This window comes from Marmota marmota, unplaced genomic scaffold (genome assembly GCF_001458135.2).
Source record: "Marmota marmota marmota unplaced genomic scaffold, marMar, whole genome shotgun sequence".
In the NCBI taxonomy this organism is placed as follows: Eukaryota; Metazoa; Chordata; class Mammalia; order Rodentia; family Sciuridae; genus Marmota; species Marmota marmota.
In genome coordinates, this window is record NW_026000172.1 from 1,084,737 (window position 1) to 1,099,412 (window position 14,676).

At 55.9% G+C, this 14,676-nt stretch overlaps 1 protein-coding gene across 4 annotated transcripts in view; it reads right to left on the reverse strand.

Annotated features, from left to right (window-relative positions):
• Nucleotides 1-1,043: 1,043 nt before the first annotated feature.
• The window catches only part of St3gal5 (ST3 beta-galactoside alpha-2,3-sialyltransferase 5), a 35,390-nt gene continuing 21,757 nt past the window's right edge, over nucleotides 1,044-14,676 (reverse strand). For 3 of the 4 annotated variants that reach the window (XM_048787786.1, XM_048787787.1, XM_015506352.2), the window contains 6 exons: nucleotides 14,297-14,420; nucleotides 12,970-13,081; nucleotides 7,723-8,066; nucleotides 4,844-5,030; nucleotides 4,296-4,454; nucleotides 1,044-2,080 (listed from right to left, as the gene is read on the reverse strand). In XM_048787786.1, coding sequence (XP_048643743.1) covers nucleotides 1,832-2,080; nucleotides 4,296-4,454; nucleotides 4,844-5,030; nucleotides 7,723-8,066; nucleotides 12,970-13,081; nucleotides 14,297-14,418 — 1,173 coding nt within the window. In that variant the 5' untranslated portion in view covers nucleotides 14,419-14,420 and the 3' untranslated portion in view covers nucleotides 1,044-1,831. Of the gene's footprint in view, nucleotides 2,081-4,295; nucleotides 4,455-4,843; nucleotides 5,031-7,722; nucleotides 8,067-8,632; nucleotides 8,752-12,969; nucleotides 13,082-14,296; nucleotides 14,421-14,676 lie in introns of those variants that run through there. The other variant, XM_048787788.1, reaches the window with a different exon arrangement.

Genomic DNA, 14,676 nt, shown 5'->3' on the forward strand with positions numbered 1-14,676 from the left:
GCTGGAATGACAGGCGTGCGCCCAGCTTATTTATTTATTTAATGTGGTGCTGAGGATTGAACCCAGTGCTTCACACACGGTAGGCAAACATTCTACCACTGAGACACAACCCCAGCCCTCAAAACCAAGCCTTTGGACTTACTTAGGGCTTCTACTTACTGCCCAGGAGGACACACGGGCTGAGGGGGAAGCATAGTACAGAAGAGGGACGTGTGGGGCAGGTGCTGGGAGGCTACCAGCTGAGGTCTGGAGGCTGAGCACCCAGGAAGGACACGGGGGGTTAATTCTGCCTTGTTAAAAAAAAACATCTGGGATTCTCTAAGTAGCACTGAGGGCTGCGGGTCAGCGGGGCCTTCAGGGAGCTCTGGATTGCCTTCAGAGCCCGTTTCCAAGATGAAGTCCTGTAACTGGTGGGAAGTTTAAAACCCTCTTCTAGGCAACCAGTGCCTTACAGAGGAGAATTCGGGACCCACACAGATTTAAGAAGAGCCACAGACTACAGGAGAGTGTGGTGCCCTGTGGTGCCTGAGCCAGACCCAGAGCCCAGGGGCAGAGGGGCCCTGTAGTGGCCCTGATCCACCGTGGCCCTGATCCACCACACCCCTGCCCCAGAGGGGCAGAGGGACAGACTCAGAATAGGCAGGGCCACCTGGCTGTGTAGCAGGGCAGCAGAGGACAGGGGAGAGGTGGACACCAGAGGCCACACAGTGGAGACAGGGCCAGAGGAGCGCCAGCCTGCTGACCCCAGGGACCAGGCCCTCCAGAGGATACCACAGCCTCTCCAGAAAGTCCTGCCTGGGGCCAAGCAGCCCGTGAGGAAGGCACCCCGACTCCCTGTCCCTCCTGCTGCAGCCTCCAGGGTCCCTGCGAGGAGTGGCCCCCAGCCAGACAGCTTCAGGGAGCCTCAGACTCATTTCCTTGAACAAATAACCAAGCATTGCAAGGACCTCCTCACTGGCCCTCACACACTTCATTCGTTCCTGTTCTCCCTCTCTGGCCAGCACACTGCTTGGCCCACCCCACCAGGTGAGCATTCACACATCTTTAAAAAAATGTTTTAATAAGGAAATTATAACACTGGGAGATTTCATTTCAGCATTTCAGAAAAAGTGACTGTTCCTGAAAAGGGCGTTTCCCCCGACGCTGGATACCAGAAGCTCTGTCCTGGTCTTTATGACTCCCTGACGCTGGGTACCAGCGCTGGTCTTTATGAGCCACCTCAAACATCTCACAGAACCTAAGTGCTCTGGAAGGGCAGGACTAATGTCCTCAAGAAGGCTGAGAGTCACTGTGATTGCCGGGACGACCGTGGCCTCCACGGCCCTGGGCACCACACAGCACTCAGAGGGCTGGGCCCTGGCCAGTGTCCCTCCCCCAGCAAGGCCTCCAGGCTGCAGTGGCTCAGTGCCCAGTGCCCTCCTGAGAGCCACTCTGCCGTGCCACCCAAGGAGCGGAAGACCCGAGAAGGCAGGCAGTCAGCAGGTCTTCAAGGAGTGAGCCCACCATCCACCGCACCACCTGGTATTCTGTGTGCAATGTGCACGGTCAGAGCTTCTACAGATTAAATTACTTTCTTAAAAAATCTAATAAAATATTTCATACAATTCTCTTTGAAAAGTCTTTCCATTTTTGAACTTAACTTATAAAATGTTGTGCAAAAACAAATACTGACTTCAAATAAATAGGAAAAGAAGTGGGAAAACCTGGACATCTTTTAAATTAAAGTTAAAAATACCAACTGCTCTTCATATTATCTGCAGGATGAACTGCACAGAGGAGGCCCGACACAGCCCTTGGGCCACAGGCGCCCTTCCTGGTGAGGTCGGTGTGCTCAGAATTCACAGTGGACACCCCCGGTGAGGTCCTTCACAACGCCTCCTTTGACCAGCCGCAGGAGGAGTCTGGTCTCCGTGGTCACATTGTGCATGGTCTGCCAGTTCATGGCCGCCATGCACTGGCTGTCAAAGTAGTGCAGGGGCATCTGGGGGCGGCTGAGGTCATACCCAAAGCCTGCCAGGCTGACTTCATCGCACAGATGTGTGGCCAAGATGACGGCCACGGCGCCCATTGTGGGGACGTTCTGAAAAAGAGCAAAGACCAAAGTTCCTCATTCGCTGCTCTGTGGTGCTGCAGGGGCTGCGTGGGCACAAAACTGCCCGCTGCAGGGGTGGACCTCACACTACTTCACCTGGACAGCACAACTCCCCACGGGGGTCAAGGAGCCCAGCTCCAAAATGTAGTCTGTGGACGCTCCCAATGCACCCTTGAGGTGCAGCTGGACAGGGCTCCTGGTCCTAGCTCAAGCTGCTTCCCAAGCTCCGCCTCTGCTGGGCGTCCTGAACCAGGGCAGGCCCACCGCCTTCTCATGTGACAAATATCCCCAGGCAACCAGAGGACCTGCCTGTCCCTCCCAGGGCCTGACCTCAGCTGGGACCCTGTGGGGGGCAGGCTGTCCCATGAACATCAGTCCTGCTGTTCTACGTCCACTTGGCCAGCAGCTGTTCTGCAGACGACATTGCAGACCACATCCAGCTGAAGCCAGCTCCTTCCCACCCTCCGCTCAGGCCAGCGCAGTTTTTGACCTGAATCAAGGGCTTCCTGTCTGTTCCTTTTAGACTGGACCCTCCCCACTTGGCCTAGCATGCCCAGGTCCAGGCTACTCGCGGCTCCCTGAGCTGCTGCCCTCTTCCTGTCCGAGTGGCCCATGCCACCTGGAGGGTGCGACTCTGCATTCTGCTTCCCGCCCTCCATCCTGGTCTTGGGTGAAGACACAGAAAACAGAACTGGCAGCCAATCCCAGGGTGAGCAGCCCTTCCAGACATGCTGGGGCCAGCACTGCTTCGGGTACTTGGGGACCTTGGGATATTTGCATATACATAAGACACCTTGGGGCTGGGACCCAAGTCCAAACATAACACCCGTGGCTTCCTGTGCATCTCACATGCAGCCTGAAGGTGACCTCACCAAGCACCCTCAGAGTGGTGGCCTCCGAGGTCCCATTAACTCTGCCCTGGGGTGTGGGGTTGGTGCTCAGGATGTCTTGGGTTTCGGACGAGGGATGGGTGACCTCTCAAGCTCTGCTGTGTGGCTCTCACGTGCAGAGGGGCTGCCTTCCTGCTGTCTGGGGCCAGGGGCTGCCATAAACAACTCTGACATGGGAATGGGGTTCTCTCCGGCGTGCACTGATTTAGGCGAGGACAGGGAACACAGGGACTATCATCACTCCCTAGAAACTGCTCCCTGCTGTGATGTGCTCATCTCCCTCAGACTCCCTCTGGGGCTAGGCAGGAACCCCATGGCCAGCCTGCATGGTTGTCATGGAAACTAAGAGGAGTGAGGGCTCAGGGCGCCTTCCTGCTAGGCAGCCTGGACCGCACTGCGAGCCACCCTCCAGGACCCTCCAGGACCGTGCTGGCTTATTCTACCTCCATCCTGACAAAGACCTCTCAGATTTCCCAGCCTCTGCTACGGAGGAGGCAGGAAGGCCAGGCAGCCCCTTGGAGTCTGTGGGGCTGGTAGTGCCGAGTCCCCTGCACAGCATTCTTTGCTCATGCCAATCTGTTCTGGGGACGCCTGTTGGTGTGTCTGCCCTGGTCACTGGCACACCTCTTCTCGTGGATTGTGAGGAGCTCTGTGTGTTCTGGGAGTGCTTATTACACCTGTGCTAAACTTCATGTAAGAACAACTTCCGGGCTGGGGATGTGGCTCAAGCGGTAGCGCGCTCGCCTGGCATGCGTGCGGCCCGGGTTCGATCCTCAGCACCACATACAAACAAAGATGTTGTGTCCTCCGAAAAACTAAAAAATAAATATTAAAAATAAATAAATAAAGTCTACTTTAAAAAAAAAAAAAAAAAAGAACAACTTCCATGCAAGTGTTCACAGTTCTACCCATGCAGTTGAGCGACTCGGATCCCGCAGACCAGCTCATGGGCCCATGAGGAGCGAGGCTTGGAGACTGGAGTCACCATCACCATCACCGAGGAGATGGTGAGCGCCACCTTGCACTGAGTGGCTCACCGTATTCAAAGGAGAGAACTTTTCTGGCCAGCGAAGTGCCTTCCAGGGTCCTGCAACTGCATGGAACCCTGGAAAAAGAGCCCTGCCCCTCACACCTCAGTGACACAGTGCTGACCACACCAGCCAGCAGTCACCACACCAGGAGGTGCCCGGAAGCCAGGGCCCACTGAGGCTCCTCCTCTGGGGAGGCTCCTGGGTTTATGGTGGAGCCTGTGGGAACTGTGGACTGTCTCCCCTTGAACGTGGATAATGCTGAACTACACAGCAGGAGGGTACCTTGTCTCGGCCCCAGAATCTCGACTGGGGCTCTGGGTATCGCAGGATGTCGAAGGCCGTCTCCTGGATGATAACTGGATTCAGAATCCTGAAATGTTTCGGCTGTAGGGGGATTTTTTCTGCCACCTGCTTCCAAAAGAAGAGTCGCACCCAGAATGGCTAAGGAAAGAAAGTGAGCCCTTGTTAGGGACTGGACAAGGTCACCCCGCCAGCAGAGGGGAGCAAAGCCCACCCGCAGGACCCGCAAGGCTCAGCCGCTGCTGAAGACCCTGGAGCCACTCAGAACCAGCCACTGGGAAAGCAGCAAGGCCCAGAGGCGAACGGCAGGGCTGGGTATGGCTCAGCTGGCAGAGCGCCCACCTCCTGGGCACAGGGCCCTGGGCTCAATCCTCAGCACTGCAAGAAAACCAAAGCAAAACAACAAAAACGGTGCACTGGACAGGACAGGAACATCCATCAGGAAGCCCTCCTGATGGAGGGCTCAAACACCGTCAGAGGCGACTATGCCTTCCACCAAGGACCCATGAGAGGTGGTTTCTGCTGCTTACCAGGGTTTCATTTTTTGCCATTGCTTGAAGCCAGTTGAAATCAACACTCTTAAATAAAACAGCAACAAACAGATCAGTAGAGTGATACTCAGCATCAGAGAGTGGGGCGCCCTCTGGGTAAGTCATCCGTATGGTAGTTTTATTTCCAACATGATCGGAATACCCCTCAATGGGCGCACTGTTTAACCTATTCAAACAAAAAGAGAGACACAGTGACGAGGCCAGTGCCACCACTTGGCCACACCCCACAGCACCCGGGCCATGTTCCCACACTGTCTGGGACCAGGATGTGCTGGGATGGGCATTCTGCCTGCCACCTTGGCTGGTTTGACTAACGCAGCTTCAGTCACAACAGAGCACCAGACCTCACCTCTGAATGTCCAGCGATTCTACCCACCCAGGACCTGAGCCCATGAACACATTCCATCCTGGGCTTTCTTGGGGTGCCAGTAAAATTTCCTTGAAAGATTCCCATTGTGCTCAGAATATTTCTGGTTCTTGCTAGAATTTCAAAAGGAAGTCAGAGGGAATCAATCCCCCATGCTAGCACAAGGCAGGCACAAACCCACGAGCAGTGGCCGAGGAGGCCGGGCTCAGGTGGGGCTCCTGAGCCATTTCCTCTTCCGGAACTCCTGACCCCATGTGCTGTCCCGTGTGCTGTCACGTCACTTGACGTGACAGTACCACATGCCAAGGTCCTGGGCTGGCAGCACTCTGGTCCTTTCTTTCCTCTGTTTTAAATAAAACTCATTTGGGGACCATGGGTGGAATGTGAGTGAGGGCTCAGGTAAGGCCTGTCTCCTAATGAGTGCGTTATATTAGCGCTGGGGCCTGTTCTCAGTTCAAGCACACTGCACTGCCTAGGGGCAGAGGGCTGCTCTCTGCAGGAAGCCACCAGGATTACAGGAGGATCTTCTCTCGGTGTGGTAGCCAGGGAGATTTAGGTTTGGCACTGCGGACTATCTATGGCTTTCCTGCGGCAACAGATTGCCCAGTGCACGTGACCTTTATCTCCACTCTGTTAGCTCTGGAGATGGGTGTTAACCTGTTGGGAACTGGACAGCCCACATTTAGCCTTTTTTGGTGAGGAACATTCTATGGAAGGCTTTTGATGTTTCCTGATGTAAATAAAGCAGCGTGGCTCCGTTTTGCAGAGTCCAGAAGCTGGACCCGTCTGTGGGGTAGGCTGTCCTGCCCCTGCTTTGTGGAAACATTTTCTGTGCCCTGTGGTTCTCTCGCTGTTCTATTTTTCCTAGCTCTTACTTCCCAGCCAGCCCATTCCACTGAGGGCAACCCCACTTCCACTGCCCGTGCGGGATGTGGGTGGAACCTATCTGCAACTCTCAAAGAGTCCAGAAAAGAATGGCAGTGCAGTTAGGTCCCTGTCAACAGTCCAACTTCAGTCCCTTGACCTCTCGGTGGCTCAGAAGAACATGCAGGCAGCAGAAGCCTGCATGTCGTCCCAGGCCAAGGACACGTGGTTCAATACTCAGCTATGATGCTGGACAGCAAGCCATGGCTCCAGGCAGCCTCAGGACAAGGGGAAACTGGCCAGGCCAGTGGGCCACATGGCTGGGTCAGGGCGCTCTGGAGGGCAGGTGGCTCCAATGCATTTGGGACCTAACAGTGCTTCCCACTCACGATGGGCCAGACTTGGGGACCAGGGGAGGGAAGCTCTTTGTGCAGTTCTTGCAGCGTTTCTTGATAAGAAACAGGTGCAGAGCAGTTAAGAAACTTGCCCCAAACCACAGGGCACTATGTGGGCATATCTTCATTTTCAGGATTCCAATGTCCAAAACAGATTTTGTTACTGTCCCTCACCAACCACAGACTTTTTCACTTTCCCTGTTTCTGACAGTAATGCCACTAATGCCTCTGACCCCAGATTGGAAATCTAGATGCCCCTGTCACCACCAGACTGTCAGGAAGTGCTGCCCTACCTCCCAGGAGGGCTCCCTCTGTCCCCAGGCTCCACTCCCTGAGCCCGGCCCTCCATGCACAGGTCCCTCTCCTCTGCCTTCAACCCACCCATGTGCAGCTGCTGGGCAAACTGAGGTGGGCTGTGGGCCCCCAGGTCCAGGCTCTGCTTCTCTGTAAAATGGAGAGAGGCAGCTGAGTGCAGTGACCCGGGGCCTGGGGACAGCCACCTGTCTTGGAACCCATCACCTTGCTTTAAGGAAAGTCTCCAAGGAAATGATGGCAGAGGGACATGGAGACGCAGGGACAAGGATATGCAGGACACTCCACAGTAATGAAAACTGAGACCATCCAAGTGCCCCCAAAGAACCACCGAGCCCTCACAACACCCTCCTGGAAGACCTGCCAGGAATTTAATGACCTCAGAAACCACTCCTAGTGTCGAGTTCAGAAGCACCCTGCAAATCCACGAGTCACTCAGGATCGGTGGGGACTCTGTGGGGAGCAGCAGCTGCAATTTCCTCCCTTCTTCTTCTGAATTTGAATAATGAACATATTTTACTAGTATAATTGGAAAAACAGGTTTGTTCATTTGCTCTTTCTGTGGTGCTGGGGAGTGCAGGCAGGTGCTCTACCACTGAGCTACCCCGCGGGAAAACAAGTTTTAACCCGAGCAGAGACCTGACGCCAGCTCCTCGCTGGGGGTCCTGCCTGCCAGCCCCATGGCCTCACCAGCCTCTCACCGCCTTGAAGACAGGGTCCCCACCTTGCTCTGACCTCCGGGGCCTCTGTTCCCCTGGACCTGCCCATCCTTCCAGACCCCCGCCTTGACTGTGGCCCCTGCCTGCTGCCCCTGCAGCCTGGGTGCTGGTAAGTCCCTCGGGGGCGTGGACCTGAGCTCCACCCTCACTGTCCCCAGCAGTGGCCTGAACCCCAGCAAGAGGCTCTGGAAAGCCAGGTACCTTATCACGACGTCGAACTGGTTCAGGGCAGGGCCCAGCCCCAGGCCGTGCAGTATCCCTCCGCTGCCGATGACCACGCAGCGCCGGCAGGCCTTGGCTTCCCAGTGTCTGGGAAAGCCGTGCTCGGGCAGCGTCTCCAGGAGGCTCTGGACTTTGCTGGAGAACTTGCGGAACCCGAAGGGAGGGTCATACTTGTACTCGGCCCCGCTGGCGTCCGGGGCCTTCTGCACGAAGGGCGCTAGGTCCGCGCTGTACCGGCCCTCGAACAGCTGCGCCATCGCCCTCTTGGCAAACGCCGGCCGGCACTCCCTCTGCAGGACCTGCTGGGCGTGTCTCTGGGCTCTCTGCAAGGCAAGCGCAGGCTGAGTGGGGGCCGCCCCTCCTGGGAGCACCACCCCTCGGGGGACAGTCCGAGGGTGCCCATCTCACTGCTCCCGGAGGCGGCAAGGCTCTGCCTCCTGCCAGTCTAGCTGAAGAGGACCCGGGGAAGAAAGCACCCAGGAATGCCAGCAGGCTGGTGTGCTGGACAGGGGCACGTGCCGCAGCCCACGGGGAAAGCTGGCACACGTGACCCCCTCTGTGACCTATCTGGTCACACACAGACGGACAGTGCCTGCAGGGAGAGGGAGCTGGCACAGCTGCAGAGGGCTATTCTGGCAAGACCCATATCTGGAGAGCTGCTTAGCCTCTGGGTAACCATGCTAAGGTGCAAAACTGCAAGTGTAATAGTGGCCAAAAGAAACCAATCATAGTTTTTATTTGACCACAATTTTTAAAAGGTTTCATTTTGTAGATTCCCATCCTGCAGGATAAGGAAAAAGTTTCTTTAGCAGTTGGGTAACAAGCTGTGCACAATCTGGGGGGTAAGTGACCTGAAACATGGTTGGGTACGGTGGCCTGTTAGCAGCACCTGTGTGGTTCGTGTGAGCCAGGGGCAGCTGCTGAGCCAGGGGCCCTTCTCCATCTCTCTGCCACCCGGGCCTTCCTCTGAGCACCTCCTTCGGCGCTGCCGTGTGCACGTGTAGGCTCCTGTATTCCACAGGGTGTTATGTAAGGGATTTACCAGGTCTTTTCAACTTCGCCAGTGTTGTTTTATGAGGACTCGAACTGCAGCCGAGTTCTAGATGCTACCCCAGTGTTCCAGCCTAGGTCTGCATTGACCTCCAGAGCTCTGTCCCAGCCTAGGTCTGCAGTGACCTCCAGGGCTCTGTCCCAGCCTAGGTCTGCAGTGACCTCCAGGGCTCTGTCCCAGCCTAGGTCTGCAGTGACCTCCAGGGCTCTGTCCCAGCCCAGGTCTGCAGTGACCTCCAGGGCTCTGTTCCAGCTTAGGTCTGCAGTGACCTCCAGGGCTCCCCGCTGCAGGCTTGTTGTCCTGCAGCCCTTTCAGAGGTGGGACTGGTAGGCAGCGCCTGGATCCCAAGGGCTCTGGACTTGACAAGAGACTGCCCCACAGAGGGTGGTGGGTCACAGGCAGGGGAAGGGGGTCACTGGGGACATGCCCTGGAAGGTGTATCTTGTCCCTGGCCTTTCCCCTCTATTCTCTCTGCTTCCCGGCCACCAGGCTGCAGGCAGCGTGCTCCACTCTGTCAGGTTGTGCCTCATCTGAGACCCAGAGCAACGGATCCAGACAACCGTGCACTGAGAACTCTGAAACTGTGACCAGAACCAATCTTTCCCCCTTTAGGATGTTTTTCTCCGGTATTTTGACACAGCGATGAAAGCTGACCAACTCAGCCAGCTACATTTTCCTCAGTTATCACTGACTGTTGGACACACTGTTTAGAAACATATACCCAACCGCAGAAGAAACAGTTCTTAGAATACAGCTTCAAAGAGTCATTACTGCTGAGGCGCATACTTCCACATTCGGAGGCTCTGCCCATGTTGGAACAGATATTCCAGAGCCTTGGAGACGACGCTGCAGGTGCTGTGCGTATTCACACCTCTGTTTACCTCATAGCCCTGGTAGCATCTTGTGAGGTGGTCTGTGGAGCAAGGCAGCCTCCAGAGAGGTGTGTGCGGAGTACCGACCGGGCTGACTCGCAGCCCCTGGAGCGACAGGAACCCACAGAAACAGCACACGGCAGCCCCCGAGAAGAGCAGTCTGCACGCGATCGGTGGCTCCAAGAGGAATCAGGCCAACGAGGGGACACCGCGACCCTGCACCCGGACGGCCACACCAGCAGTGGGGCCACCATACTGTCTATACTCACCCTACTGTATGCACACACCATACTGTATACACTCACTTCTACTGTATACACCCACCATAGTGTATACACTCACCCCTACTGTATACACTCACCATACTGAATACACCCCAAAATACTGTTTACACTCACCCCTACTGTATACACCCACCATACTGTATACACTCACCCCTACTGTATACACTCACCCCTACTGTATACACCCCACCATACTGTATACACTCACCCTACTGTATATAACCCACCATACTGTCTACACTCACCATACTGTATACACCCACCATACTGTCTACACTCACCATACTGTATATACCCCACCATACTGTATACACCCACCATACTGTATACACTCACCCCTACTGTATACACCCCACCATATTGTTTACACTCACCCCTAATGTATACACTCACCCTACTGTATATACCCTACCATACTGTATACACCCACCAAACTGTATACACTCACTCCTACTGTATACACCCACCATACTGTTTATACTCACCCCTATTGTATACACCCACCGTACTGTATACACTCACCTCTACTGTGTATACCCAGAATACTGCATACACTCACCCCTACTGTATACATCCCACCATACTGTTTACACTCACCCCTACTGTATACACCCACCATACTGTTTATACTCACCCTTACTGTATACACCCACCGTACTATATACACTCACCCCTACTGTATAAACCCACCATACTGTACACACTCACCCCTACTATATACACCCCCCATATTATATACACTCACCCCTACTGTATACACCCCACCATATTGTATATACTCAGCTACTGTATACACCCCACCATACTGTATTCCTTATCCCTAGACTCCAGGTCTGAAGGTTGTAAACAGTGATTTTTAGAAAACAAAGGCTCAAATCTCCCATCAGAGTGACATCCCAGGCATCTGGCTTTGCACATCTCCTTGGGTGGAGGGAATATCTGGGAAGCACTGAGAGAGACCTGGGAAGCTTCCCCTGCCTGTGGTGGAAAGCAAGGTTGCAGGCCAGGGAGGGGCACAGCTCTGGGACTGCGAGCCTGCTCTAGGAGTTTCATTGGAAGGGGTAAGACTTTATTCCTTTTCCATTCTGGCCAAGAGCTCAACATCAGGCTCCAAGCCACATTTTCTAGGCTTTGAGCAGAGTGCAAGGCCCAGCAGTCACCTCTGGCTGCTGCCCTTGTGGGCCTGGAGCAGGCTGGTGCAGGAAGTCAGTCTGAGCCAACGTGCCTTCTAAATGCCACGGAAGCCGGGACAGCCGGTGCTGTTCCCTTCATCCACCTCAACTCAAATGTGTAAGGAGCAGGGAAGGGCCAGGTCAGGGCCTCCTCCCTGAGCTCCACCCGGGCTCCCCTTCACTGCTGCCTGGGCCCAAAGCTCCGAGGAGAATGCCTGGGAGAGGCACCCTGCGCGAGCTCTGCTGTTGACGGCTTTGGAGCTGGAAGCCAGTGCAGCCAGCAAGGGGCACCCCTGGGAGGAGCTGGTGCGGGGCATGGGCAGCGGCCAGGGAATGGGACGCTCATGCAGGACACATGATGCCTGTCCATCCCATCCTCAGTGTCTTCCAGGATGCTCACAACTAAAACTAAGCCGACACCTGGCACCTCCAGTTGTGAGGTCAACGCCGTGGCAGTTTGCCACAGAGAACCAGGGTGAAGGTCCTGACCTCCACTTCACTCCACTCCATGACGTTCAGGATGGTCCTTCTCAGGAGCATAGGCACGGGGCATGTTTGTTAGTAAGAGGTGAGATTCTGTTACGGTCATCGCTTCAAAAAAGCACTCAGGAGAGCGCACAGCACTGAGGAGGAAGGCAACCACGGGAGGGAGCCCACCTGTCAGGCACCGTGACCTGGGGCCTCAGTGGCCTTGGACCACTTCCTTCTCCCCGTCTGGAAACTCGAGGGGAGATGCCCCATGCACCTGCCCAGAGCCTGACACAGGGAGGGCTGGAGCTCCTGAGTCATGAGCCCACACTGACGCACCTTCTGCAACATCACCAGGTTTAAAGCAACCCGATCTAAATGACCAAGTCACAGAAAGAATACTACAGTGAAAACTCAGCCAGCTGCCTGGGCTAGGGGCCGAGCTGAGGACTGACTGTGAGGGATCATAGACTGACATGCGTGAAGCAATGTCCCCAGCCTAACTGCGGCCACAGGGGCAAGGCCCTATAAATGACCTTTACTCTCATTAAGGGAATGAGTCCTACCGTTTACAGTTTACCATCACCAACTCTTAAGGAAACCACATCTGGCAGACATGGTGGGGGGACGTTCCAGAGCCTTGAGACCAGTAATGTTGCCTTGGTCACAGTTGGTCTCACCTCCCAGACATTCCAGGGAGGGGAGACAGGGCATGGGTGCTGGTGCTGTGGCTCACTGTGAACCCAGGAGGCAGAGGGCCATAATCAACTGTAGTGGGCTGTGAGGGCAAGGTCACACACCTACTCCACATGGCACATAGGTGAGTGAGATAGCACCACTGACCACTGCAGGGCAGGTCCAGCACACAGTGAGCACTGACTAGTGTGGCCTGGGCAAGTAACTCAGCCCTCCAGGTCTGGCCTCCCCGGCGGAAGGCAGTGATGGTCTCGGGAGAGAGCCACACAGCCCGGCGTGTCAGCCACCGTCCCTAACGTGCCCCCTAGTGAGGCGCCTCTTCCCACAGGCAGGCCCCAGGCCTGCTAATCCAACCTTGTCCATGGCCAGAGGGATCTGCGCTGAACCGTCAATCCATTACCTGCTAGAAAAGTGGATGGAGAGAGAACCCAACACAGGACCTCATGAGAACGGAAGAGACCACCAGAGGAACGAGAGCTACCCTGGCGCATGTTCCCCTCTGCTCAGAACAGGTGGGGAGTACCATGCTAGCGGCCCCCGCGCTGGCACACTAGTGGACCCCCCACCCCCACCCTGTGGCGCGGTGAGGGGCAGCTGGGCAGCTCGCAGGCAGCAGGGCCTGTGGGGAGGCATCTGGGTGGATTCCTGCATCCAACGTCCATCACCCAGGGATGGCAGCTCACCTTCATGCGTTCAGGGTCCACGTACTGCATCTTCCGGCCGCCGCACTCCTCCGAGGTGTAGCTCAACTTGAGGATGTAAAGGAGCCACACTCCCAACACCAGCAATGAGCACCTGGAAGAACCAGGCAGGCAGTGACGCCGACCCCCACGCAGCTCGTGGAGGGTGCCACTTTCCTCAAAGCCAGATGGTCACGCAGCCATCCAGGGACCTTGATAAAACCTAGGCCACAGTGCAGATCAGAGACTGGGCAGAAGCACCCTCTGGGTCAGGGCCACAGAATCTGAGCTTCCGGGTTTTGGCTTCTTTAAAATACTGTCAGTCCTTCCAAAAATAGGAACACGAAAGAACAACCTACTCATAATACTTCTAGAAAGTTCTACCAGGAAATGAGGCTGACTGGAGGGAGACAGCACCGGATATCTCCCTAGGACCACCCAAAAACTGTTTTCAGAGATGTGAGCATCCACACTGTCATGTCCACACACACACGCACATGCACACACACACACACACACATACTCACAGAGGTCTGGAGGAAGAGCTGGGTCTAGGTTCTAGGGGTCTCATTTTTCATGAGCTCCCCAGGGCCCTGATGAACTAAAGGTAAGACCACCCACACCGGTTTAAGGTTTAAGTACTACAGCTTTCCATGACCCACGTCTGACGGGGAAGGAGGGGGCCGGGCCACAGGGGATGGTCCCTGCGCTAGGCGAGGGGCAGCTTAGAGCAAAGCACCCAGCATGCGCCCTCTGCAGGTGCCACAGTGGCAGAGCTGGGCGCAGGCGGGAGGCGTGGCGGGCAGGGTTTTGGTCTGGTTCTCGGTGCTGGGAGTGGAGCCAGCTCCAGGCACACGGGCAAGTGCCCTACCCCCAGCTGCTCAGCCCACCGGGCAGTCAGGGTCCTCTCTCTCATTTCAGGCTTCCTTGGACACCTGGGCACAGATCTGAATTCTTCCCTGAGACTAAAGACCGTGAATGACCAGGATCCTGCTACTGCTGTGTGGGAACAGGACAGAACACACAGACACACAGGGGATAACACAGACACACAGGAGAGAGCACACACAGACATACAGGAGAGAACACACACAGACACACACGCACTCACAAGAACCCGGCAGCACGGTGGTCCTGAAGGGTGGAGGGGACATGGGGAGCAGGCTGGGGGACCTGTGGAGTCCCTGTGCTGTCTTCTGAGTTTCAAGCCTTGGGATCTGGGTGTCCCTCTCCCTGGCCCCCAGGGTCCTGCATGCTGAGCGCCCGAGGCCTCTCTTATATGCTCCATTTCCCCTCTGGATGCCTTGGCCGGCCCTGGGTGGGCACTCACTTGATGACGTCTCTCAGCAGCATGCTGGGTCTCCGCATCCTGCTCTGGGCACCGCTGTACCATTGCAGGGGGGTCCTTGAACCGTCACTCCTGGGCTTCAGAGAGTCGCACTCACTGGGCATTGCTGCAGGAGAGGGCACAGGGTATGTGAGCTGGGCTGGCAGTGAGGGGACAAACTGGGGAAAGTGCCACCTGGGCCTAAGTAGAGGGAGTTGGTAGTGACAGCAGGGCTGCAGGCCATGATTCCTGAGCTCCAGAATGACAGCCCTGAAGAGTGAGGACCCGCGGGGGCGTCTGGGGCTGGGGGGGGCATGTGGTGGGGACATGTCGGGGCTTCTGGGGCTGGGGAAATATCAGGGGGGCAGGGGAAATATCAGGGA